The sequence below is a fragment of the Podarcis gaigeae genome (assembly GCF_964106915.1).
Source record: "Podarcis gaigeae genome assembly, chromosome: 10".
Classification (NCBI taxonomy): domain Eukaryota; kingdom Metazoa; phylum Chordata; class Lepidosauria; order Squamata; family Lacertidae; genus Podarcis; species Podarcis gaigeae.
The window spans coordinates 46,549,323-46,573,808 of NC_139686.1; the positions used below are offsets into that span (position 1 = coordinate 46,549,323).

Below are 24,486 nucleotides of genomic sequence, written 5' to 3' on the forward strand. Positions count from 1 at the left end.
CTGTAGTGGCCTTCCCCAACCTTCTGCCCTCTAGACTACAACTCCCATTAGCCCCATCCAACACGTCTAGTGGTCAGTGATGGTTATAGTTGTAGTCAACTTCTGGGAGCAGCAGGCTGTCCCAAGAGTTTTCTTGCTAGGTATTTGTTGTGTTGTTCATTGTTTTGTAAAGAACTGTTGCCTCTATTTTAGGCCAAAAACCTCCCCAGTCTTTGCCAAAGTTTTTTGTATGAAAGAAGGGTACAGGTTATGCCCTGTAGGTGAGTTTATATGAATTGTCACACATGTTATAACTGCAGCCATTTACTTGAATGTGTGCAGTTACTGTAGGTCTCAGATGACCAGTCTTGGGCAACATTCCCTCAACTTGCTTGGTAATATAGGCTTTGACTCATGACAGGATATGGGCTCTTGTAACCACATAGTTCAGGGTCTGGAATGCAGGCTGTCTTGGATGGGGTTGCCCTCACCTTGAAAACACTGGCTTGCAGCTTGAGGCCACTCCTTGATCCAGCATTGCTTCTGTACGATTGGATGGCAGTGGTGACTAGCACACCTTTGTACTGGTGGCTGTGGTGATGAGAACAGCTTTCTACCTGCTTTGGCTCACATGCCAGTTGCCTTTGTGTGGTGGGCATACTCCCCAGCCAACACAAGATTAGACTCAAGGGGGATGTCTTCCTTGGGTGTAGGCTTTCCAACATGGGACAGGAACCCTGAATATGTCATGTATGTGTACGATAGCAACCCCCCACCCAACAAATGCTGAACGTGTTTGTTGGGGAGGATATCCAGCACATAAATAATCTAGGTGGGGTGTGACTCCTTCATATGTTCCTACTTGCCCCTTCATGCTTTCAAGCAAACATGTGAAGTGAGCTTTTGAGTAGGATTTATTGGTGCAGTTGCTGGTAACAGCTTTCACATAGACACCTGCCTCCCAGAACAGCCCTGTAACTGGTTTCTTTCTCCGTTTCCAGGCTCGTGTCATGGCAACTATTGGGGTTACGAGAGGACTTGGAGACCATGACTTGAAGGTGCATGACTCAAACATCTACATCAAACCTTTTTTGTCCTCGTCGCCAGAGGTAAAACATTCACACCTTTTTTATGGGAACAGGACAAGGGACCTAAACTATGGCTTTAAAAATCTTTGCAACACGTCTTGACCTGCTTGTGAAATATTTAGGTGTCCACATGAAAAATGGCTGCAATGAACACCTTAAATAGGGAACATGGTCGTGGCTTAAGGAAAAGATGGTCAAAACTCATTCCATGTCTAAGTGTACCATTCTGTGCATGTTTACTCAAAAGTAAGTCCCTTTGTTCAGTGGGGCTCACTCCCAAGTAAGCGAGTTTAGGATTGCAGCCAAATATGGCTAGAGGATGTAAGTTAAATTTATAGCTGTCTAGAGGGATTTAGAAAGCCCATAAAACACATTTGACAAACATTAGTATAAAAGCTATAGAACCATAAAGTGGACATTTGGTGCTCTGTACTGGAAATTGACTACAGGGCAGGAAACATAGAGGAGCTGTTTGGTGGGTGTCTTATTTTTTAAAAGCGAACCCTAAAGGGGGGAGGGGGTTAATTGGCGAGTACAGCAGATAATAAAGCCGAGTACCAGACTTTAAAAGTTACATATAAATCATTTGGATTGTATTTCTATGTTTGTCAGTGAGTTAGATGAGAAGGAAAAATGCAATTAAGAGAGGATTTATTTTATTTAAGTAGCTCTGTTGATCAGTTGTAAAGTAGCCGAGGATTGCTTATGTTGACTGTTTCTCTTGAATTCCATAGTGAAAAATGGGTCGTATCAGGAGTGTTGCATGTTGTGCTTTGAACTTGGTAAAGCTTTCAAAACACATTTTGTGTCATTTAGGACATCTTCACATAAAACCCTTAAGCCCAAAATAACTCCCAAGGTAACTGTTTTCCCTGCTTCAGGCCATCACTTTCATAAAATATATGACCATTTCTTAGGGAAGGAGACCCAGAAGAACGACAAGGATTTCAAGGATGAGAATGAGAACATTTTGTGGCTAGTTGAGTCTGAAGTGATAGGAACATTTTCTACCTGGGTGTAGATTAAAGGAGAGTGTATTAAGATGGTGCTGCTCTTGTTCCTAGCTGGGTGCTGTACCATAAAGCAAAAAATGAAGAGAGTGCTCAAGACAGGTAGCTATCTCGAATCACCCTTACAAACACTATAGGAAAATAGTGGTGGAACACATAGTGCAGTGGTTGGGAACAACCTAATTTGGCCCATGAGGCCATTCCCCCCCCCCATGCTCCACAACTGACATGTTGGGGGGGGTAGGTATTCTTGATTCTTCCTTGGTAGCCAGGGCTCAGCTGATTGACAAGGACACAAGGACAACAAGCCCCTTTGAAGTTGTCCATTTGTGGGAGTAGCTTGGACTCAGGTACCAATCTGCAGTGAAAAGAAAATGTCCATTTTTGCAGGTGTAATGAATCCCTTTGCAGGCATGCTCTCAGATCCAATCAGCTGACAGTGTGACTTCAGAGGGCTTACATTCAGCATCGGTCAGCTGATGGGCACCGAGAGCAAACCTTGTTTCTCAAATGTGCCACATTTATTCCATCATTAGCTGTCTTAGCTCTCCATCCAGCCCACCCAACCCACACATCATATTTAATTAGGAAGAAATGACTTGGTTGGATATTGGCACTGTGACTGGCACTTCTAAAAAGCAGTGGGATTACAATCACTAAATATGGAAGCTGGCTCTGCCATTCTGGGGTTGGGGAATGTTTATCTGGTTCTTGCCTTTCAACTTGCTGTTTAATTGTTGGCTTTCCCCCCTCTAAATACATATTTAAATCAAGCAAACAAGAAAAGGTTAAGTGTTGACATACAGCCTCTGTGTAATTTTGTGTTCATTGTATAGATTTAACCATATTTTTAAAGGCTACATTGCTATAAACAAGGAGAAGCCACTATATATTCTGTTGTTTGTTCTGATACTTTAATAGGAAGGAGGTCTAGACCTTTGTTGTATGAAAGAGATGCATTGCATTTATCTTCTTGCTTTTAGCTAATGAGAAGTAGGGGAATGAGCATGGATACTTTGTGCTGCCTTATAGGTCTGTGGTGGTGTAACACTTCGTTGGTGTCTAGAGGGTGTGAGTTATGTTCCTCTCCAGTGGACTTGACAACTTTTGGGTTTTATTTTTGACACTTTGAATGAGGAATGGGCAATTGTATGTATAGCTCATCAGCTTCTAATTCCTTAATCGTACCTTCCACCGTAGTAAATTATATATCTCATTTTTTAAAATCCAAGTTTCTCCATTAGTTAAAGGGAATATTGAATGTTTGCACTGGGATCTAACTGCATTAAGAAGTCTAAGTACTCCATATACATTTCCTAATCCTGGATTTCAAAGATTAGCACAACACAAAGAGAGGATAAATGATTCTCTTCCAGCAATGCCAAGTGTGTTTCCCAACACAACCGTGGAGCACTGACCCTGCCAGCCGTAAGGATAAATCAGCATTCCCAGCCAGGTGTGCTGTTTCCAAATCCTAGTCCAGGTAATAACTTCCTTTTGTCAGTTGTCACAAGGTCACTTCACTTCTCTGAAAATACAGCTACTGCTGGAGTAATTAAAGTGCTCTGTTAGTAATTCAGAAGGACTCCTGAAGGTTTTGTTTTCGGACTTCAAGGAGCCAGGTGGTTTGACAATGGGGAGTATGAAGCAGGCAGCTAGAAGACCTGTATCTCTCAAAGACGACACACTTGGAAATACATAACATGACCTTTATCCTTATGCTGGTTCAATAAAATCTGTCAGTGCAGCCAAGGAATATATTTTGGATGCCATACTCAACAGGCTGTAAGTGAACATTTATTTTGTAAAGTTTTTTAATCAGCATGTAGGACTATGAGAAATACTCAGGTATGTGAGTTTTCTGTTAGTTCCATTTCTGTCAAAACATTTGAGAATATCCTGCACGTCACATACATACATCAGCTTCAGGTTTGTCAGACTAGGGCATGTCACCTTCTCTCGATTGTCATGCAGCTGAACTGTACATGTTTCCCCAGTTTTTTGCCTTTATAGAGGTGGGAGCTTCGTGAAAAGCTGCTGCTGCAGACTAAATTGGACTGGAATTGTCTGTAATGGTATTCCTGCCTGACATGTTTGCAGGCTGAATGCTGCATTAGCAGATCCTGCCTTGAACCTTCTAAAGCTTCCAGATCAGCTAGGTCTGTTTTAAAATAAATAAGATGCCGAGTGATTTCCTGTACTACTTGATGAGGCTCAAAGTATTGACTTAGAGGTGACTGTAAAACGAGAGAAAGCAGCACTCAGGCATAATGCTGATGCAACTCACCGGAGTCCCCCTTCAGAAAGTGGTCTGTTCTAAGTAGGTAAAAATCTCCACTTAAATGTGTAGGACTGTAAATGTGGCCACATTTGATCTTAAGTGTTAGGGAAACAAGTAGATTTTTTGGGTAGCAGAAACATACAACATTTATTAGAAAGACGCCCACAAAAACAAACCCTTGTTTCTCCTTCACCTAATGGGCTTGTTTTTGTTTTTCAGGTGAGGGTATATGATCTTCTCCAGTATGAGCATGGACCTGATGATGTGTTGATCTTGGCAACAGATGGACTCTGGGATGTACTATTAAATGAAGAAGTGGCAGAAGCGGTCACTAATTTCCTGCCAAACTGTGACCCTGATGACCCCCACAGGTTTGTAATCTCTCCCTTTTATATTTCCTTAGCAAGGTGCTTTTCAGATTCAGACTGCTTGCCAGGAATGTGTTTTGTTGCATTTGCAGTGCTTCAACTGATCAATATTAGAAGCTTCAGCAGGAACAAATGCACGTTCTGAAAAGCTTTATTCCAAGTTGCTTGAAAACTACTTCAGCAGTTTTGTAAAGTTGCCTTGACAGTTGCATTCCAAATTTGCTACATTAGTGAATGAAGCATCCAGTAATGCACTGTTAGAGATATTAATCTCCAAGTTCCTGAAATGCTCTCTCATTTATCTGTTACTAAGAAGGGGCAGCCTCCCTCTTTTATTCCAGTTACGTATAGTGCGTTTTCCTGTTGCGACTGCTTGCTTTCCTTATGTTTAGCATTGATTTTCCTGAATTAATGCTTATTTGGCAGTTAGACTGGTGAGTGGGAGTGGCCGCTGGGACAATACAACACCAGTTCTAAAGGATCTACGCTCCCAGTATGTTTCTGAGCACAATTCAGAGTGTTGGTACTGACCTTTAATGACCTAAACGGCCATGGCTCTATATACCTGAAGCAGCAGCATCACCCACATCATTCAGGCCTAGCATGGTGATCCAGCTCTGAGGGCCTTCTGGTGATTCCCTCACTGCAATAAGTGAAGTTACAAGGAACCAGGCAAGAGGGCCTTCTCAGTGGTGTCTGCCTTGTAGAACGCCCTCCCATCAGGTATCAAACAGATAAACAACTTTATGGCTTTTTAGAAGACATCTGAAGGCAGCCCTTTATAGGGACGTTTTTAATGTTTGATGTTTTTTATTTCCTGCTGGAAGCCAGCCAGAGTGTCTGGGGCAAACCAGTCAGATGGGAGACGCATAAATAATATAATATAAAGGTAAAGGTACCCCTGCCTGTACGGGCCAGTCTTGCCAGACTCTGGGGTTGTGCGCTCATCTCACTCTATAGGCCGGGAGCCAGCACTGCCCGCAGACACTTCTGGGTCACGTGGCCAGCGTGACAAGCTGTATCTGGCGAGCCAGCGCAGCACACGGAAGGCCGTTTACTTTCCCGCTATAAAGCGGTCCCTATTTATCTACTTGCACCCGGAGGTGCTTTTGAACTGCTAGGTTGGCAGGCGCTGGGACCGAGCGACGGGAGAGCACCCCGCCACGGGGATTCGAACCGCCGACCATGTGATCGGAAAGTCCTAGGCGCTGAGGTTTTACCCACAGCGCCACCCGCGTCCCAATAGTAATATAATTCAGTTCAATTCCACCCCCTATCTTTTTTAAAAAAGTATTTTAAAGAATATGAATATGCTCTTACCTTGAAATACAGCCGTTCTACCTTAGGTCTTTACAAATTGTGGATCTTAGTGTCTGATATATATGTATCTGTTTTAATTGCTTTGTCCAGTATTGATGATACCTAGGGTCTTCTGCTATTGACTGCAAATTTCTACAGGATTTCTCTCAGTTCCTTACTGAAACGGAGAGAATATCCAGCAGACAATAAGAATCTTCCATACATGGTACAAAGGTATAACCAACCCTGCCCATAAATAGAGTAATGTCAGACATCTTTCTATTAAGACCCATGGCACAAAGAGAAAGGTCTCAGAGACGAGATCCTGATGCAATTTGGCTTTCTCCATAGCTGATTGCATGTGTTAGAGAAAGAGATCGATATCTGATCATGGGTCTCATTCATCTATTAATCATTTTATTTGTATGCAACCTTTCTATGGTTAAAACCATGCTCAAGGCAGCTTACAACATGAAAAAAATGTGTAATTACAAACAACAAAAGTAGTCATAAACAATAAATAAAACTCATCAAAAAGTAAACAAATTGAACATTTTCCACATACATCTAAAAAGATATAAAAATAAAGATACTAAAAATATCAACCACAACTCCTCTCCCAACTTATTTCTTAAGAACTTAGAAAACCACCTTCCATCACCATCAGGCCACTGGTTCCTTTTGCTCACTGTTGTATACACTGGCAGCAGTTTTCCAGGGAGCCTTTGTATATCCACCCTGGACATGTTTACCTCAAGAACCTAGGACCATCTGCACATGTAAAGGATGCACTCTACTACTGAGCTATGCCCCTTCCTCAAATGTTCTTACAAAACTTCTAAAGCTTGATAAAATAGTTAATGATCTCTGATATGGATAGGAGTTTGGAAGAAGGAATAGTTAAACCTCTGTACTGTAGCGTTCCCCAACTTAGTGCCCTCCACATGTTCTGGAATATAACTCCTCCTTGAACATTAGCCATGCTGGTTGAGGCTGATGATGTGCTCTCCAGGTGTTCTGGACGACTGGGTTGGAAAAAGACAGCCATACAAGCAGAGGGGCTGGGCAGGCTTTTCAGTTTTGACTGGTCTGTAAAAAAACACACAAATCCTGCACTTCAAATCTTAATACTTTTTGAGAGGATATATGGAATGCTCTCCTTGCCCAGCAAGTAATAAACCTTTACTTATACAACATCTGTAATCTGTGACTGTTTCTTCTTCATGCAGGTACACATTAGCAGCTCAGGATTTGGTAATGCGAGCCAGAGGAGTGCTGAAAGACAGAGGCTGGAGGATATCCAATGACAGACTGGGCTCAGGAGATGACATTTCTGTCTTCGTCATTCCTTTGATACATGGAAACAGAATCTTGTAAAACAAACACGAAAGCTGGTAATAGGAAGGTGTTTTTTTTTTTTTTTACAGTAAGAACCTCTGGAAAAGGCAGGCTATCAAGAAAAGAGATCAAGTTTAACTTAAAAATTATGTTCTAAGCTTGGTTAGACTGGGATATTTCTACATGAAACATAGAGGCTGAATTGCAATGATTTAAAGGCATCTCCTAGAAACTGCAGCTTCCCTGTGGGGTTTTGTTTTTTGTGTGCGTGCATATCAGGACCAGGACTTTAATGCTGCTAGTATATTAGCGATTTATTTTTAATGTCCCTCCTGGTGAGGACCCTAGTGTAACCTGATAGAATATTTTTCTTTCCCAGTTTAATGTAGCCAGAATTAACATGTGAGATGCAAATTGGGAAAGCTATTAAAATTGGTAATGTAGCCTATTTCCCCCATTATTAATTGACTGGCTAACTTTGCTTTTGAGCAAATTTAAGCTATAAGTTACTAAGGTGAACAAAACCTAACACGGCAGTTTTTTTTGTTCAAATCTTGTTAATGTTTCAGTGGATATTTTCAAAAAGATGAGTTTTATTTATGTCAATAAAGCAAGCTTTTCCTCTTGTACACCATCATAAACATTTTGGAACCTTACAGTTACCCTTTATATGTTTAGATGGTGAAGCCAACCTTTTCTCTCAACAAGGTCTAATCTACACCTCCTGTTAGCACACTTGCTTAAGAGAATAGGGAAAGCTGTTTGGCTGGAAAATGTGTTCCTTATTGTCAAGATTTTTGTATTTATAACTATGATGTAGCAGACTGGGAGAATTCTTGATTTAGAAAGATTTCCCCAGAAATCACCATTTCTTTGGCACCACACGTCTTCATTCATTGAATGCTTCTGTCTCCTCTAATTTATATCCTGTTGAAAGGATCGTTATATACGTACTGTTTATTGTACTTGGTAATTTGTCTTCTGATTTCCCTCTTATTAACTATGTAAGGCTGGTATGTTTCAGAAGTCTCCTCCAGAACAGTAGCTTTTCATCTTTTTTCCTGCTATGCCCTTTCAGCATCAGTTTTGTTTATTGCTTCTCGGATATTGCAAGGGCCAGTACACATTGCTAGTAGACATTGTTAATCCGAAAGGTGGAGGGAGGAGCCATTGCAGAGTGATAAGACTCATCAGTTTGTTTGACATTCTGTACCTAGGCTTTCGAATATTAACATAGCAACAGAATAGAAACTTAAGGATTTACATTTACCTGTACAACCACACATTTTATGTATTCTAGGATGAGAATGAGTCATCCCAATTATCATTTGTATTGTTACAGGTGACTCAAAATTTAGTTCTCAGGTATTATCTCCCTGGCCAAGAACTAAAGAAACATATCCTTGTGGTTTTTTAAAAAAAACAGTTTTAGGTAGCTGAGAGCAAATGAGTGGACAGTGATCGTGGGCAGTTGATGAGCCATCTCAGAAATGTTAGGGGTTTTTTTTTAAGAGAAGCTACCAACATCGCAAGAGAATGGTACCACATGTTCCCATAAGTCTTTCTGTGTTTATATTCCCCCCCACAAAAACACTCTTAATAGAATTAGCCTGGACATAATTATTTGCTTAAACAATATATTGTACATATCTGTTGGAGTAGGCATTTTATTAATGCTACTATATAGTTAACTCTGCATTCCACCCTTGCAGCAGATGTTAAGTTGTTTCAATATGCTGTTGCAGCAGCAAATAAGTTTCAATCTGCAACTGAATAGTTCAGAAAAGTGTTAATTCTGACATGAAGTAAATCTTGCAATAATGTTTTTCTGATACCATAAAATCTAAAATTTCATGAAAAGTAGATTTTCATAATGTGGTGTGTTTTCACAAATCAGCAATACTTCTCAAATTTATTCTCAATAAAGTACCTCGTTTTTCCAATCATATATGTTCAGATTAGCAGGTCACATTTTGCCTAAAAAACTGATAGTGTAGCCCTTCCACACAACCTCGTTTTTTTCAGTTCAGGCAATATCATTTTTCTGGGTAATCAGGTCATCATTTGCTTTCAATCTCATGATGACAGACATTATTTGGCAGCAAACATTTCATTTGTGGAATATTACTAGTGTAACAACACTTTCTAACACAATATATACACCCTGGGTAAGATTTACAGGTATTACTGTCTTCATTCTGTTTGTATACTTTTGCACAGAACTTGAGCACATTTCCCATTTCCAGTGCCATAAGTGAAAAGAACGTATTTAGTGGCAAACAATCCCATTGGACCAACCAAAATAAAAGGACTTTTGCCAGTGCAGGAAAACTTTAAACTGGATTTTCATTTTGACTCATAAGAACACACTACATATGATAGTAACCTAGGTTGCAGCTCCAGAAAACATCTGTACATCAAACTGGTTCAGAATGACCAGTAGTTCTGAGTGCATCCAATTCTTCCTAGAATAGTATCTAGACTGCTACATTTTATCATGTCATGAAAAAATATTTTTGAACCATTTAAATGAAACATTAATTTTCAGTGTTGCACTCTACGATACTTCATCCAGATTTGGTGATACAATTTCAAATGCTAACAAACTCTTGCTATTGTTTAGACGTACTTTTAGGACTGAATCAATAACCCAAATTGCACCATCCCTTTCAATTCCCAGAGAGACCAAAGCTAAACTCTGGATTGTTAAATAAAATTTGTGTTTAATTCAAACTAAGCCAACTTAATCTGAACTTTTACTTGCCTCCATCTCTATAAGATACCCAGTAATGGTTTTCACCAACTTAGAGCTGTATAGAACATTTAGATTGTTTTATTTAATCTTTCAAAATAGCAATGCGCTATCTAGATGAATATATTTTATGAGAGCCAGTAGACAGGATTCAGACAGAAGTGAGTGGCAACCTCTACCCTCCCTTAAAAGCCTCCTCCCACTACTGGAAACCCTCCAGACTGACATCCTATAAACTTTAAGGCTACTTTTGGAACTGTTGCTTTGCTCCTGTGGGTAAGTAAAAGTGTTTTCTGCTCATGCATTCAGTGAGGGGATCTTGCCCCATGCGCTTTATTATTGGGCCACAGCATAGAACATTTGCCAAGCCTAGCTGAGAGCTATGCAAACTGGACAGCAAAATTCCATTCACACTTCAATAACTGATTTCCAGGTGTGTAGTAATACTGTGTTTTGTTTTTAAAAAGAAATTGCAATATGGAATTTAGTATTGTCTAGAAATAATTCACTCTGCTGCTGCTGTATCAACAGTTTTATAACCCAAGACGAGGTTGAAAATCATGCTTAAAAGTAAACCAGTTACATATATCTTAAAGGTGAAAGGTTACTGGAAATTAAGGCTATAGCTTGGGAAAGTGGTGGGTTGGAAAATCGTCACTGGGTCACCATCTATTTCAACAGTGTTGGTAATTATTAGAATAACTTGCCTAAAGAAAATGGGGAAAACTCAGACTTTCATACCATCTATCTCACCTAGGCCAGAACTAGAAGAGCTTTGAGGCAAATAAAAATTGAGATAAGAGAGGAAATTCACTTGTCTTATGGAGCTGCTACAGCCACATGATCAATGTTTGCTATCCAATTGTAAATATTCAATGATAACATTGTCCAAATTTGCAAATCAGCACTACAGAGATTGCCCGAGACACATTTTGTTAGATCGCTTAGCTTATCTACTCTTTCCTTCTCCCCTGATTTTAAAACATTCTAGAACAACCTCCTGATTCTGTCTGCCCTTTCCAGTTCATACAGTTCAAGGGAAATTCCCCTTTTCAGTAAATATCTGACAGCTGTAACTCAAAATGTCTAACTTCTTCCTAATCAGAATTTACCAAAATTATTCTATTTTTATCAAATAATCAAAGAGTTGTTTTTCAGTACTTGCCCAATTGTCCATAGAGTTGCATTGTCAGTTTTAAAACTAGCAGTCCGGGATACTTGTTCTATAAGAACGTTCTTCAAGGTACTTCGCTAAGTGACATGTTGAAATAAAATATTTTGTAGGTTGTTGCTTGAACTTTACAGGTACTTGTCTTTCATACAGCACAATCCTACTAAATTTATTTTAGTCCTTTGCTCTTTGCTTAATGCACTCTTGCAGTTTTGTTTCTTATGTTGTGAGTTATGTGAAAATAGCACACTTGTAATTTTTCTTTCCTGTCATATGAAGATGACATAGACAGTGGCCAAATACCTCTTCAATCATTCTGCCAAATTCTACCTACATTATACTTGAAGGAGGCTTCTCCCTGTCAACCTCCACTTTACTTTGATGTTCCATTGTATTTCAGTTTAATTTTGCCATTTTCTTCCTTTATTGGCACAGTGACTGTAAGCAAGGAATGTACTATATTCTGGGCTCAGCATTCCAAACAATGAAGAGTCTTCTGGATAAAAATTGTTTGGATCAATGTACTTAAGCGTGGTGACTGTGAAATGTCAAAACTTTTTTGTAACCCGAGAACAAAAATGTTTAGTAAAGGGATATATTTTATGTGTTTTGAAACTTTTAAGTGCAATGAAATAAGGAAGCTGGAAAATGTATGCACAACAAAGTTTTAAAATGATATTGTAAAAAATAAATAAATATAAAAACTTATTTTGGGTAGTATTGCAGTGAGCTTCTTTTCTGGGGCATATAGCTGGTGAATTCTGTCAGTGAAAATATGATGTAGTCTACAATTCCCCATCCTTCAGCTTTCTTTTGAGCTGTCTCAGCCAAACTATAGTTGCATAGGTATATACTGCACCTTCTTTTTAATTTTTTCCATTTTTTAAGTTCTCTTGCAGTGCATGTTCAAGCACTCAGCTATCAATTCTGTTTGCTGAAGAACAAAATGGGAATAAGCAGAGAAGAAAATTGACTTAAGTAAAATCACCTAACTGAATTCCAGAGCAAATGCCCAGTTGGTTATTATAGATTTTTGTATGGTTTGGGTCAGTGGCGTCCTGCTTGTAAAATTCCAAAGAAGCACATAATAAGTGAACAGCTGTTGTTTCTACATATGGTCAAAATTACTTTTAAAAAGTTTGTACTCTGTTACTGTCAAGTAATATGTCAACTAGCACCTTATAGTTTTTATAGTATTTTAATTGCTTTTCAGTAATTAGACAGAAGTTAGAAGATAAAATGCTTGCTTAATAATAAAACTTGGAGAAAGCTGTAATGCATGTTTAAGTTTGGCTGGTGACTGAAACTCCATAATGCACAGCTAGCTACGAATTCTGTTCTGCAAGTGTATTATAAATACTGGCAGATATCAGGGAGAGCTTTAAAGGGATTCTGTGTTTCTAAATAATGGAAACTATACTAAAAATTGTTTAGACACAATACCAAGAAGCTTAAAAACTTTAGTTTTGTATAATGCTGAGACAACAAAGGGAAGTGGGAATATTTTAGCTCCATGTGCAAGGCTTAAAGCTGATGAGGAAGGGGTGGCTTAGCTACAAGGGAGAGGGGTGAGAGAAAAAGATAACAGCAAAGGGTTAGTCAGTGCTCTCCTTTCCAGTGTCTATAGTAACAGGGGCTTCAGCAGGGCCCTCTTATAACTTTCACTCAGATAAACAGTGATTTGCCTGTGCAGTGAAGTGAGCAGATGGATTGTATAATAAAGGGAAAGCTCTGCTAAGCTTGGTTGATGGCCCAAGCTGGGGGGGGGGGGGGAGGATGACTAACTATAGCCCATGGAAGAATCAAGGTGATATGTATAATGTATGATGGAGGTTCTCCGTATCAGAGGCTTTGCTGGGGCCAGATAGAAATTTCCAAAGGTTAGATTTACCCTTGTTACCTATTCATAAACATTCTGTTTCAGAAGAATCCACCATTGATTACAGAATCACATTGCAGGTTGTCTGAGTTTATTTTAAAAGCATTTCTTGAGCAAGGCAACCATAGTTCTTTCTCTTTCTTTTAAAAATAATATTATAACCCACAGAGCCCTGTTTCCTATGAAGGCATTGGTTGAATATATAGGATAAATATTTCTCTTTCATATTGTTGTTTGTACTTGCAAATATCCATGTAAGTTGGCAAATATTTCATAATAGGTACTACTATTTGTTTTGAGAATTAGTTCCTAATATGTGGCACAGTTCTTTGAATTCAACATATACATATATTTTGAGAGGGCATTGTTGATGCTGGCATATGTTTAGTATAGATTTATGAGGTACCCAGACTGAGAATGGACTAGAATGTTTCCCCATTGTTTTAATTTTACCACATCAAAATTATTTAACATTGCTCTGGAAAACAAGCTGAAAATTAACATTTGCTGAAGAAGTAAATTCCTAAAGTGTATGCGACAATAAAAAATATGGTATGTAAAATGCATTACTCCCAGCCTTTTCTAGCAATTGTGCTATCAGCATAAGCATTTCAGCTTGCCAGACAAAATGACACCCCGTCCTGCAGTCTTCCCCTGGGGTGTTGTTCTCTTGACCCCTGCCCCCACCCAACTTAGAGGAGGGAAAGCCCAGTTGTTCTATCATAAAGGTAAAGGACCCCTGGACGGTTAAGTCCAGTCAAAGGCGACTATGGGATTGCAGTGCTCATCTTGCTTTCAGGCCAAGAGAGCCGGTGTTTGTCCACAGACAGCTTTCCAGGTCATGTGGCCAGCATAACTAAACCGCTTCTGGCACAATGGAACACCATGACGGAAACCAGAGCACATGGAAATGCTGTTTACCTTCCTGCCGCAGCGGTACCTATTTATCTACCTGCACTGGTACACTTTCAAACTGCTAAGTTGGCAGGAGCTGGGTCAGAGCAATGGGAGCTCACGCTGTTGTGGGAATTCGAGCTGCCAACCTTCTGAGCAGCTATCTTAAGTTGTATGGGCTTCTGCTAGCAGGACTTGTTACTTGATTCCAGACCTAAGGCCTTAATGAGATAGACCTATGGATTGTAGTTAACACTGCACAGCAGAATTCCATTTGTGCACCAGGGTTTCCCCTTCCTCTCTTCCCATGTGCCCCAAAATCTGCTCCAGAGGACCCTTCAACCCTCTGGTGCAGATGTTGAGGATGCATGGGGAACCACATGGAGAAGGGGAAAGTCAATTCATGCAAGTGGAAAGTCTCTTGCTTGAGCAGAAGAGCAGAGTTGTATACAACCCATTGCTTCTCAACTGTTTCAAATGGGAGCCATTTGTAAACTTAGCCTTCCAGGGACCACCTATAAACTAACTTCACTTTTCAAGTTCTACTTTCACCCTGCATAACAAAGTGTAAGAATATTATACCAGTAGTCAGCACCAAGCAAGTATACACTTCATTTTAACCTCAATATAGGAACATATAGGCAGAATACATTTGAATAGAACTGAAGTATGACAAAGGGAGAAACAAGTGAGCCTATCTCATAAAAAGGCATCATGACCTTAATGGTTGGTTGTTGGCCTGGAGAAAGGCAGCTTGGGAAGGGGGGGGGGCAGTCACTGCTACCCTTCCAGGAAAAATTGGCATTGCAGTTTATGGAACAGAGGTCTATTGTTCTCATTTTCTCTGCTCACTTCCTCAAAACATCCAAGTAAAAATGAAATTGTCCAACCTTTTTCAGTTATCAGGTGGGGCCATGGCAGCACATAACATGATGCTATCCCATCATATGTTGTGCTGGTTTAGATGCTATGAGGAAGAGACACATGGAATGGCAGCAGCTATTTGGCTCTAGCTACATCCTAATATGGTTACTCTTCCAGACCTTTTCAATATATTTCTAATTTTACTGTGCGACCAGAAAATGAAGAGCCACAACTTTCCTTTCTAAAGCATAATACTGCTTTTTATACTTGGCCCATGAATTTCTTAGTAACTATCACCATTTAAAAGACATTTTAAGGATGTTCCTTGTGCATTACCTTTTGTTGCTCGCATGAAGTTTGAAATAGAAACCTGCGTGTGCATTTTCCTATTGCAAAATAGGCAGCAATTTTAAAGCGAGAAAAATGACATGAGTGGCACCACCATTCTATTTCAAAATAATTTCTAATAATAATTAAGGGTAATTACATATTAGCAAAGCAATGACTTGTTTCAAAATCAGTGGCACAGTTGATTTTTTTTGGAGAGCTCAATTGCCCAGGCCTGCCTTATCCCTTTGTCCCCCACTATCTTGTTCAATAATCATTCTTCTTCATGCAAATGTAGATGGAGTGAACAGGGAAAGGTTAAAATGGAAGCAGGCTATCTTTCATCAACATTGTAATTTTACTGCTTGGCTTGGTGCCAAATACTCGCTGCAGTCACTAGCTGCCATTCCAACGTGAGTGAAAGGATCTTTAATAAGAGTGTAAATAAAAGCCAGGCTGAGAAATGAGTTTTCCATCCCCGCAATCACTGGCCTAACCTCTGCCGTAAATAGTCTTTCAGAGCAGCACAGATGGAATACCTGCACCTGGGGATCAAGGCAATCTCTGAGCAGTGCAATTTAAGCAGCTGGGTACAATCGAAACATGAATTAGCTGGGATAGGCTGAAGAATTCCATTTTATATATTTTATGTAGAAACAAATAGTTCACTATAAATTTCCCTTTCACAATGGAGTTGCTTTTTTAAAGCCATTTCTCTTGGAAGGGGCAGATGACTACAGCTGTTGAATTAATTAAGCCATGAGAATTTCTCATAAGATGGCATAACAATAGGTATTTAATTTATGATTATTGATTCAATAGTGTGAAAGTGATTTATCTGATGACAGCAGAGGTAGCAACGGCACCACAAGAACGATAGGTCATTCTATGTTTATGTGTCTGAGTGGCTTTATTGATTCTGAACTACTGAGTCAGATGTACTTGGCAACTGAATCCTCAATACTTTTTAAAAGCCCTTTATACCACCATTGGTAACAATTTATTGTACTGATCAAGTGTTGCTCTGTAGTGGAGTGACAGCAAACGTATGTCAGAACTAGTAACGTTTTGCTGTTGTTGCTCAGTAGATCAGTCTTTTAAAAAACAAAATCATGTGCTATTAAAGCCCCATGACATTTTACTGCTTGTTAAAAGGAGACAGCATTACACAATCTGTGCTAGGATCTATATTATATTGGAATATAGCTAAAGATATAGCTGAAACATTTTGGCACATGACAAAATCTCAAGCTGCATGACTTGGTACCAATGTGAACAGAGGGCATTATGCTAAGTGATTTAATGAGTATTAAAGTGGCATGCCTACATATAAGAGTGATAGCAATAAATAGGCATACAAAGATGACCATATGAACCAGCACAACAACCACATTCATTGTACCAGTTTAAAAATGGCAAGTTACATTACATTTACATTTTTAATGTAAATGATATCTCTTTCAATTAAGTTGCTATTTAGTAGTGGTGCATCAATGCACAATCACATTCTCTTCCTTAATCTTCTTAGATTTTAGTCTAGTCTAAAGAATGGTTTACTTTAATTTGTATACAGGCTTTTTATATTCATGTACGTGCATAACATTTAAGACTATTGATACAGGAACAAATGAATGACACTGCTTCCTTTCCTATGGCCTCTATGCATACACAGGAAGAATGAGTGTAACAGCATATGGAATCGTCACATTCCATTCTTTTATCTTCTATACAACTATGTCACGGCACAACTCATGGAATAACCTTCTATAAACACCAATGTGTTACAGACTATAGTACATAAACTAATATTTGCCTCCTATCGAATTGCAGCCAAAAGGCATTGCAATCTGCAATCTACTTGGATGAAGATGTGTTCTACAAAAGACAAACAATGACTGCACCAATCTCTCTTAAAAGAGGAGTTGGATAATAAATATATCTTCCCTTCCCTTAATATATAAACATTAAAAACAATTCAGCTCTAGCTATGGGTAACAAGCTTTATATAATTATTAGTTGTGCCAAACATTTATAAGCAATCTTTGTACATGAAAAGGTGTCTCCAGAAAAATTAAATAGATCTTTGGTGAACCCAGTACTGCACATCTGCACTCACATAAGCAACTTGAGCAGAAGGGTGTTTCTGCCAAGGAGCCAAATCTAGTTAGGATACCAAGAATGAGCACTTGTAAGAGTTTCTTAAGTGGCACAAGTGTCATGCCTCCGTGGCAGAGGTTTTCAATCTTTTTGAGTCCATGGCTTTCTTGACCAACTACATTATTTCTACAGCACCCTTGTGTGAATCAGGAGTCCAGTTATGTCACCCCTTGCCTGCAGAGCTGGTAGCCTCTCACCATTTTTCAAACACCCTCCCCTCAGCCTCATCTCCTCTCCTTAGGAGTCGTCTGGGCAGCCACAGGCCCTGTTCTCTGAACTGCCCCACCCCTGAGAGGTGCCTCCTCACACTGCCCACAGGGGCCTGGGAAGCACCCCCTGGCCAGCCCCAGAGGCACCATTCGCCTGGAGAGCTTGTAGCCAGGGCTGCTGCAACAAACAGCCGTGCAAGCCTTTAGGAGGCAGAGACGTACGGGGGGGGGGGGGAGAGGGAGGGAAGGAAAGAGGGAGAGGCCAGTGTGTGCGTGTGGCATGGTGAGGGTGCTGTTTACATGCATGTCCCTAACCCCATCCACTTTTGAGCATTCACATATTCAGGCATTAAGATTTTACAACTCCCAACAGTAAATTAAGAAACCCTACAAATTAACCCGCATTGTCTCAGGAGCTATTAATACAGAAATGGGAAACTTGTAGTACACCTGTTGTTGGGCTCAAATTTACACCAGGCCCAGCCAGCATGAACAAGTCAGGGATGATGGGAATTATAGTCTATCATCTGGAGGGCCTGAGATAATTCATATTTGCATCAATGTATCATAGTATCTAGGGAACTCCTCCTAGTCACCCTAGCTTGAGATTAGATGGGCGACCAGGGGGAGGACCTTTCCTGTTCTGGCACTACCTCTCCAGGTATTTGGCAATTCCACACCATATAGTCAACACATATGCAATACACGACTTTCCCCAAAAAATCCTGGAAGCTAGTTTAAGGGTGCTGAGAATTTTTAGCTCTGTGAGGTGTCCCGGACTTTGGGGGAAATCATATACTTCAAATGTATGGCATGATCTCGCCCATTATTTGCCTGCCATAACCACAGCTAGCCTTCAGGGACTTGGCCAAGACTAGTTCTTTCTACCAGGTATTGGAAAAGTAGTTTTACTTCACTGTTCTCTGTGGCTGTTGTTATTTTAAATCTTGTATTATATATAATTTATTATTATAGTTTTATTTTGTAGTAAGCTCTTTCTTAACAAGTTACAGGAAGGTGAAGTATACAAAATCAAATAATTGCATCCAACTTTTTAGCCCCACTGACAATTTTGAAGAAATTCCAACAAAACACCTAAAAGAGACACCCCAGAACACTGATGAATATTCAAATATTCAAGCATTATTTCCCCGTTCATGAGATGGAATGTGATGAATGTATTATGCAGCATTTCTGAATGGTTTGGCTTCATGATAAACTCTGTGATGAAAGGCAGGCAGGATATGATATACTTTAATAAATGGGTAGACTCACTATACTAGTTAGATCTATGTCTACAACTCAGTATTTTCCCCAAGTACTAAAAACTTTGCTCTCAAGCCATGCAGATTTCATAAATTGTAAGTTACTAAAACCACCTGGAATAATGTAGGGAAATGTAACATTTAACAGCACCTTCAGCACCAATTATGTTCTTAACTACACCTACATGTAATAGCTGCTCACTTTAAACCAGTCCTGTGCAAGAGTTCTACTAGCCCATCCCACTTTCCTAAAATGCCCTCTAAAATAATAAGCCTGAAGGGAATGGAAGGTAATTTTAGTAGAACAGTTTGAATATAGGTTTAGTTAGTGGAAAAATATTTTGTTCATGTAAGTGGTTCCCAGCTTAGTAGTGAGAAAAGTGAACCCAAGTCCTGTAGGGCTGTTTTTAAGGCCAGTCTGTGTCTCCCTTTTTCAAAATATTTCTCATACCCTGAACACGGAAAGAAGTAGCTTCTGCAAGTAGCTTCTGCAAGCTTCTCATACCCTGGCACGGAAAGAAGTAGCTTCTGCAAGAGTTCACAGAACAGGACTAATACATTATCTCATCCTTCTCAGTTCTTTGGATTTAAGCCCTTATTTCTGCTTCAAGAAGATCAATGTAATACTGAATTCAGCCCCAGGCATTAATGCCTTATCTACTGATACCAATAAAATACAACTGCAAATACCCGAAAAGGTTATTTATAGGCAAAACTCACGAGAAAGAAAAGCTCCCATTCAATTCATTTAATGAATTTTAAATTGTGTCTAGTTCCATGCAGTTATGTTGCTTTTGTGCATATACCTTTAAAAAGCAGCAGCTGTATAACTGCTAGGATTAAATTATAGAACTGTGCTGCCTTGCTAGTGGTAGGGGTCATATTGGAATGATGGGCACTAGTCTGAAAAACAGAAGAGCAACTGATGACTTAGCTATGGGAAAGATATCTACTTAAGAGCAAAACATAAATTGTTCCAATTGTTCAATGCTTTGTAAAATGCAGAACTAATTATATTCTTCCCAGCCCTGGAACTAGGGAGGGGAAGAGAATTGTACTCAATATATTATCTACCTACGTATGCACACATACAGAGACTTGTAACCCACAAACTGCTTTTACAGTGAATTCTACCCTATTTTTTTGTATACTACACTAATGGAATAAATCTTGTTGAGAAGCGCTGAGCATTTTGCCAAATTCACTAGCAGCTGAAATGAAAACATCACTCCTAAAGCTATGTAAAGTTCATGAAGGGTTGCACTCAGAGCAGTTAATGGACACAACCAACTTAGGTCAGAAATTCCAGTGGGTCTGCTCTGAGTAGAACTTAGTTGGATACAACCAAAGTTCTTTCTTACTTGGTGTAGGAGTCTACAGTAAAGACCCACATCCAATTATGTGCTTCAAACTGCATTACAAAGACAGTTTGAACTTGGATGAGTAAATGTTCATCATAGTTCCCTGTTGTGTGCAAAAATCTGATTGGTTTCCTAACTGATGATGCTGAAACTCTTAAAATTTAAAAAGCAATTTCATCCTGACCTCACGTTATGATTTACAAGGAATTTTTTGCACATTTTCAAAAATCCTATATTCACTCCCCATTCTTATGGGATACTGATTCCAACAATACTACTGAGAGGATGAAAACAGTCAGAATTTTTTTTCTGAGGTTTCATAAAATTATTCAATGCAGAAATGTTTGTGTTTGATGAATCTTTTGAAAAATTAATCATAAAGTTTCCTTGTGTATCCTGAAAGTACTTTTTTAAGTGTTCTAGATCCAAGTTTAAGCTACATCTTTTAGATAAAGTGAAAAATAACACGTTTGCCACAAAGACTACATTTTCCCATTACTGCTCTAACTTGTGTCCTCAATTTATTTTTTCAGCATATCTTCTTTAAACAGGCCACCCTACCTTACAGCTTTCTAAGTTTCAGGTGTTTTTTTAAACAAAGAAACTCACTGGAGCTCAGCATACAGCACCAAAGATATTAAATAAAGATAAATGTGTTTTATTATATAAGCTTTTCAAATTAATGTATTCCTATCTTTTCATGATTTAGCCATACAAAGTTTGGGGAAAAAAAGAAATCCAACACCTAACTAATAAAAGCATACAACACAGAGAGGATGTTGTTCACAATACTAAGTACTGGACAATGAACCTTTACAAGTAAAGAACCTATTGTTTTCCAATCCATAGCTCAGTATATTCATTTCAGCAAGGGCAAACACTAGTTTAATTAAGGAGCTTTTATATAGTGATCATACTAGTTTGTGTTTCATACTAGTAATAAAAAGCCTTTAAGATATTTTACCCACAGTTCTTTTGCCAATTATTTTTAATTTTGTCATCTAATAATAGTGGAATTTGGGTAAACTGAGTTATATCCAACATGAATCATACTCAAAAGTAGGTCCTCCTAAATCAATGGGCTGAAGTCCATTGATTTTAAACAATCTACTCTGAGCAGGACTAATGCTGGATGTCACTATTTCACTTTACTTTTTATCCTAAGGTTTTAAAACATGGAGATCTTAGAATTCATGAAATATTAGGTGCTTCTAAACTTAATTAAATATTAGTTAAATGGTACACTGGAGGGAAAACCAACTAGTTAGACAGCTATAGACTTACCTGGTAATGTCCCATTATAAATTGGACTCTTGAGTAGACATGTGTAGATTTGCACTGTTAATTCTAAAGCTGAAGACTATAGCATCTGTCATTAGGAAGGCATGTGATGTTATGTATTATTCTTACAAAATATTAGGTATTGATATCGTTGTCTTATTTAATGTAACTACTGTTTTTTAGTATTTTTATATGCAGTGCAGAATAAATGCACAGTCGTTAAAATTTATGAAAACCTCATAAATGGTGTTTTATTGATGTCATTTCCATAACCAGAATTCAAACAGTAATTGCCACTCATTATATCCCAAACTCATCAGCCCAGCAACACAACCTAACATATGTCCTTGCTGGTGTAATACAAGTATCAAAATTTCACTATAAATATGTAAGTGCCCATTTAAAGAGATTTGTCGTATGAGATGCTGTCTATTCAGCACATGCAAGATGTACAATAAATTTTAGCTTTCCACGGATATGTAATAAATAACAAGAAACAGGCATTTTCTTTAACCAAACCAATAATCTGAATAGAACAGTATCTGTCAGGACGTCACTAAGGAATACAACATGCAAAACTGACGTAAATACTGTGCATTTCAAAATTCAGACATTTCCTGAGGAAATAAAAAACTGGAAAATGCAACATTTCAGTTGTGCGAAGCCAAGCTCTGCAAAGCCATATACTGAGAGGCATTAAACACACACAGAGAAACGGCAAAGGCAAGCTTGGTTCTGCTGCCACCCCTCCTTCCGTATGCAAGTAATCCCTGGGAAAACAAAGGGGATTCCCATTGTCATTGTCTTCATCTGCAGCTGATCATCACCAGCACTAGCAAGGCAGTAGCTTGCGCAGTTATCTCCACAGCGGGCAATGTCACAACCCGACCAACAGCACAAACTACTACCTCAGCCAGGGGCATGGTGCTCCCGACCCCATCCTGGAAGGAGAGAAGAAAGGCGGGCATGTTCCACCCACAATAAAATGAAGAGCCCAGAGAGAGAGAGGAAGGAAGGAGCCATGGCAAAAGGGTCTGGGCTCTTTCTGACGGTCCTCTTGTCTCCTTTATCTGCAGCAGACATCAGCCAGACTCCCTTCTTCGCGAAGGGCAGGAGGAAACCCCGCCCAGAGCGCGCATTGCAACGCCGCCGCCACCCCCCACCTACCCCGCCGCCACCCCCCGCTCTGCCCTTTTCCTTGCATGACCTGAAACTGACGCGAGGGAGTCTCGTTTATTAGGTACATTACAGGCCACAGCTGGTGCAGTCCCCAGGAGCTTAATTGTCAATCGGCGCGAGAAGGAAAAGCGAAGGCGCGGGAGGGGAGGAGGAACAAGGGGGAACAAAACTGAGGAGAAAATTCGTGCTCCCATATTCCCTGACACACACTCGCCTTCGCCTCAGCTTTAGGGCATCGTTCCGCGGCGGAGAAAGAAGCAGGGACCGGTGCCCTCCCCCTCCCCTCTCAAAATTCGAACATGACCGTTGCAAGCTCTCCCTCCCCCCCCCCAACCAACCACCCGAACGCGCGCGCGCCGGCCCCCCGAGGGAATAAAAGGCGGTGAGGCGCTTGACGAGGCGCCATTCCTGGCGGCTGAGGGCACACGATGGCGCTTGCCGCCTCACGCGCCGCCGCCAAGCGGGTAGACGAAGGCGGGAGAGGAGAAAGGAAGAACACGGTTTTTTTCGGTCCCTTCCTTTAAGGGCAGCAGTTAAATTCTGCTCCTCTGACGACGGCGAAAGCATCTTCCTCTCCACGCCGCCTTCCCCCACCCCCCGAGCGCTGTATCGCAGTGAAAGACGCCGCCGCCGCCGCGCTCCCGCCCTTTCCGAGGCTCCGCCGAGTTCCCTTTCTCCGGAAGGATGAGAAAAGCCCCCCCACTTCCCTCCGCCTATTGCTCGCCTCCCTCTTGGCGCGCCCGGCCATCCAAACCATAGAGATGGGGAAAAGCGGGGGGGGGGAGCCCGAGTACTCACGCTCTGTCCACGTGACTCGTAGGCCTGGCCCGTCACGGAGCCTTCCAGCGCCATCTTGAACAAGAACAGACCGGCAACGGAGCGGGGTTGCGGGGGGTGGGCTGGGAGGTCGGTGCTCTCGACCTTCTCTGCTGCGGCCCCCGAGGAAAAGACGGCGCCGGTCAATTAATCCCCTCGGGCAAACAGGAACTCGCTTTAAAGCCCTTGCCTCAAGGAATGCTGGGAAATGGGATGTATTTCCCCCCTCCCGTTTCTTCGCGTGAGGAGGAACAGCAAATCTCGGCGCGAAAATATAGAGGGGTGTGGGCATCTGACGACCAGTCTCGCGCTCCGAGCGAAGGCTGCTGGGAAATGTAGTCCAGGACAAGCTAGGCCTAGACGGGGAATTGAGTAAAATTTGCGTTTGCCAGGCGTTAAGTTGCCTATCGCGCTGCAAAGGGGCACAACAGATAAAAGGCGAAAAATACTGTGTGATACGGTTGAAATCCTAAAAATATGCCACGTTGAACATAACGGGACTTTGAATAATCATGCAGCACTATACTGTAACTTAACCCACTGTAATGTATACAATCTAAGACTGTTAATCACCTGCAGTGTCATGGACAAACTAGTGAAATCCTATACATGTCTACTCAGGGGTAAGCCTCATTGAATTGAGTAGGATTTATAACGTAAAATAAGTATTGGCTTGCAGCCTAAATCACAAAAAAAGTTGTAGGTGATCTTACCACCTCATTTACCACCACTAATACAGGTAGAGGTCAATTAATCAAAACTTAAGCAGTGCACATGATATGCAAAAAAACAACAACACAAAAAACAAAAACAAAAGAAAAGTAAAACTAAAAAACTAAATTATTTATCTGGCTAGACTTGCTGAAATAAAGTTTTTAGCAGGCACCTACAACAATATGGTGGGAACAACCATGCTTGGTGCTGTAACCGAAAGCCTCCCCAGAAGAGCTGAAGTAAGGCTTTAAAGC

The 24,486-nt window shown here is 40.3% G+C and overlaps 1 protein-coding gene and 1 long non-coding RNA gene across 3 annotated transcripts in view; one reads left to right on the forward strand and one right to left on the reverse strand.

Moving 5' to 3' along the window:
* The window catches only part of PPM1H (protein phosphatase, Mg2+/Mn2+ dependent 1H), a 92,925-nt gene extending 80,931 nt beyond the window's left edge, over positions 1–11,994 (forward strand). For both annotated transcript variants that reach the window (XM_083699314.1, XM_083699315.1), the window contains exons 8-10: positions 981–1,088; positions 4,578–4,729; positions 7,255–11,994. In XM_083699314.1, coding sequence (XP_083555440.1) covers positions 981–1,088; positions 4,578–4,729; positions 7,255–7,402 — 408 coding nt within the window. In that variant the 3' untranslated portion in view covers positions 7,403–11,994. The remainder of the gene's footprint in view (positions 1–980; positions 1,089–4,577; positions 4,730–7,254) is intronic.
* On the reverse strand, positions 6,423–24,104 carry LOC310825653. The gene is made up of 2 exons (XR_014555383.1): positions 23,501–24,104; positions 6,423–7,114 (listed from the first exon to the last, which is right to left on the reverse strand). It is a non-coding gene; the product is annotated as an uncharacterized lncRNA (long non-coding RNA).
* Between the last annotated feature and the right edge of the window lie 382 nt (positions 24,105–24,486).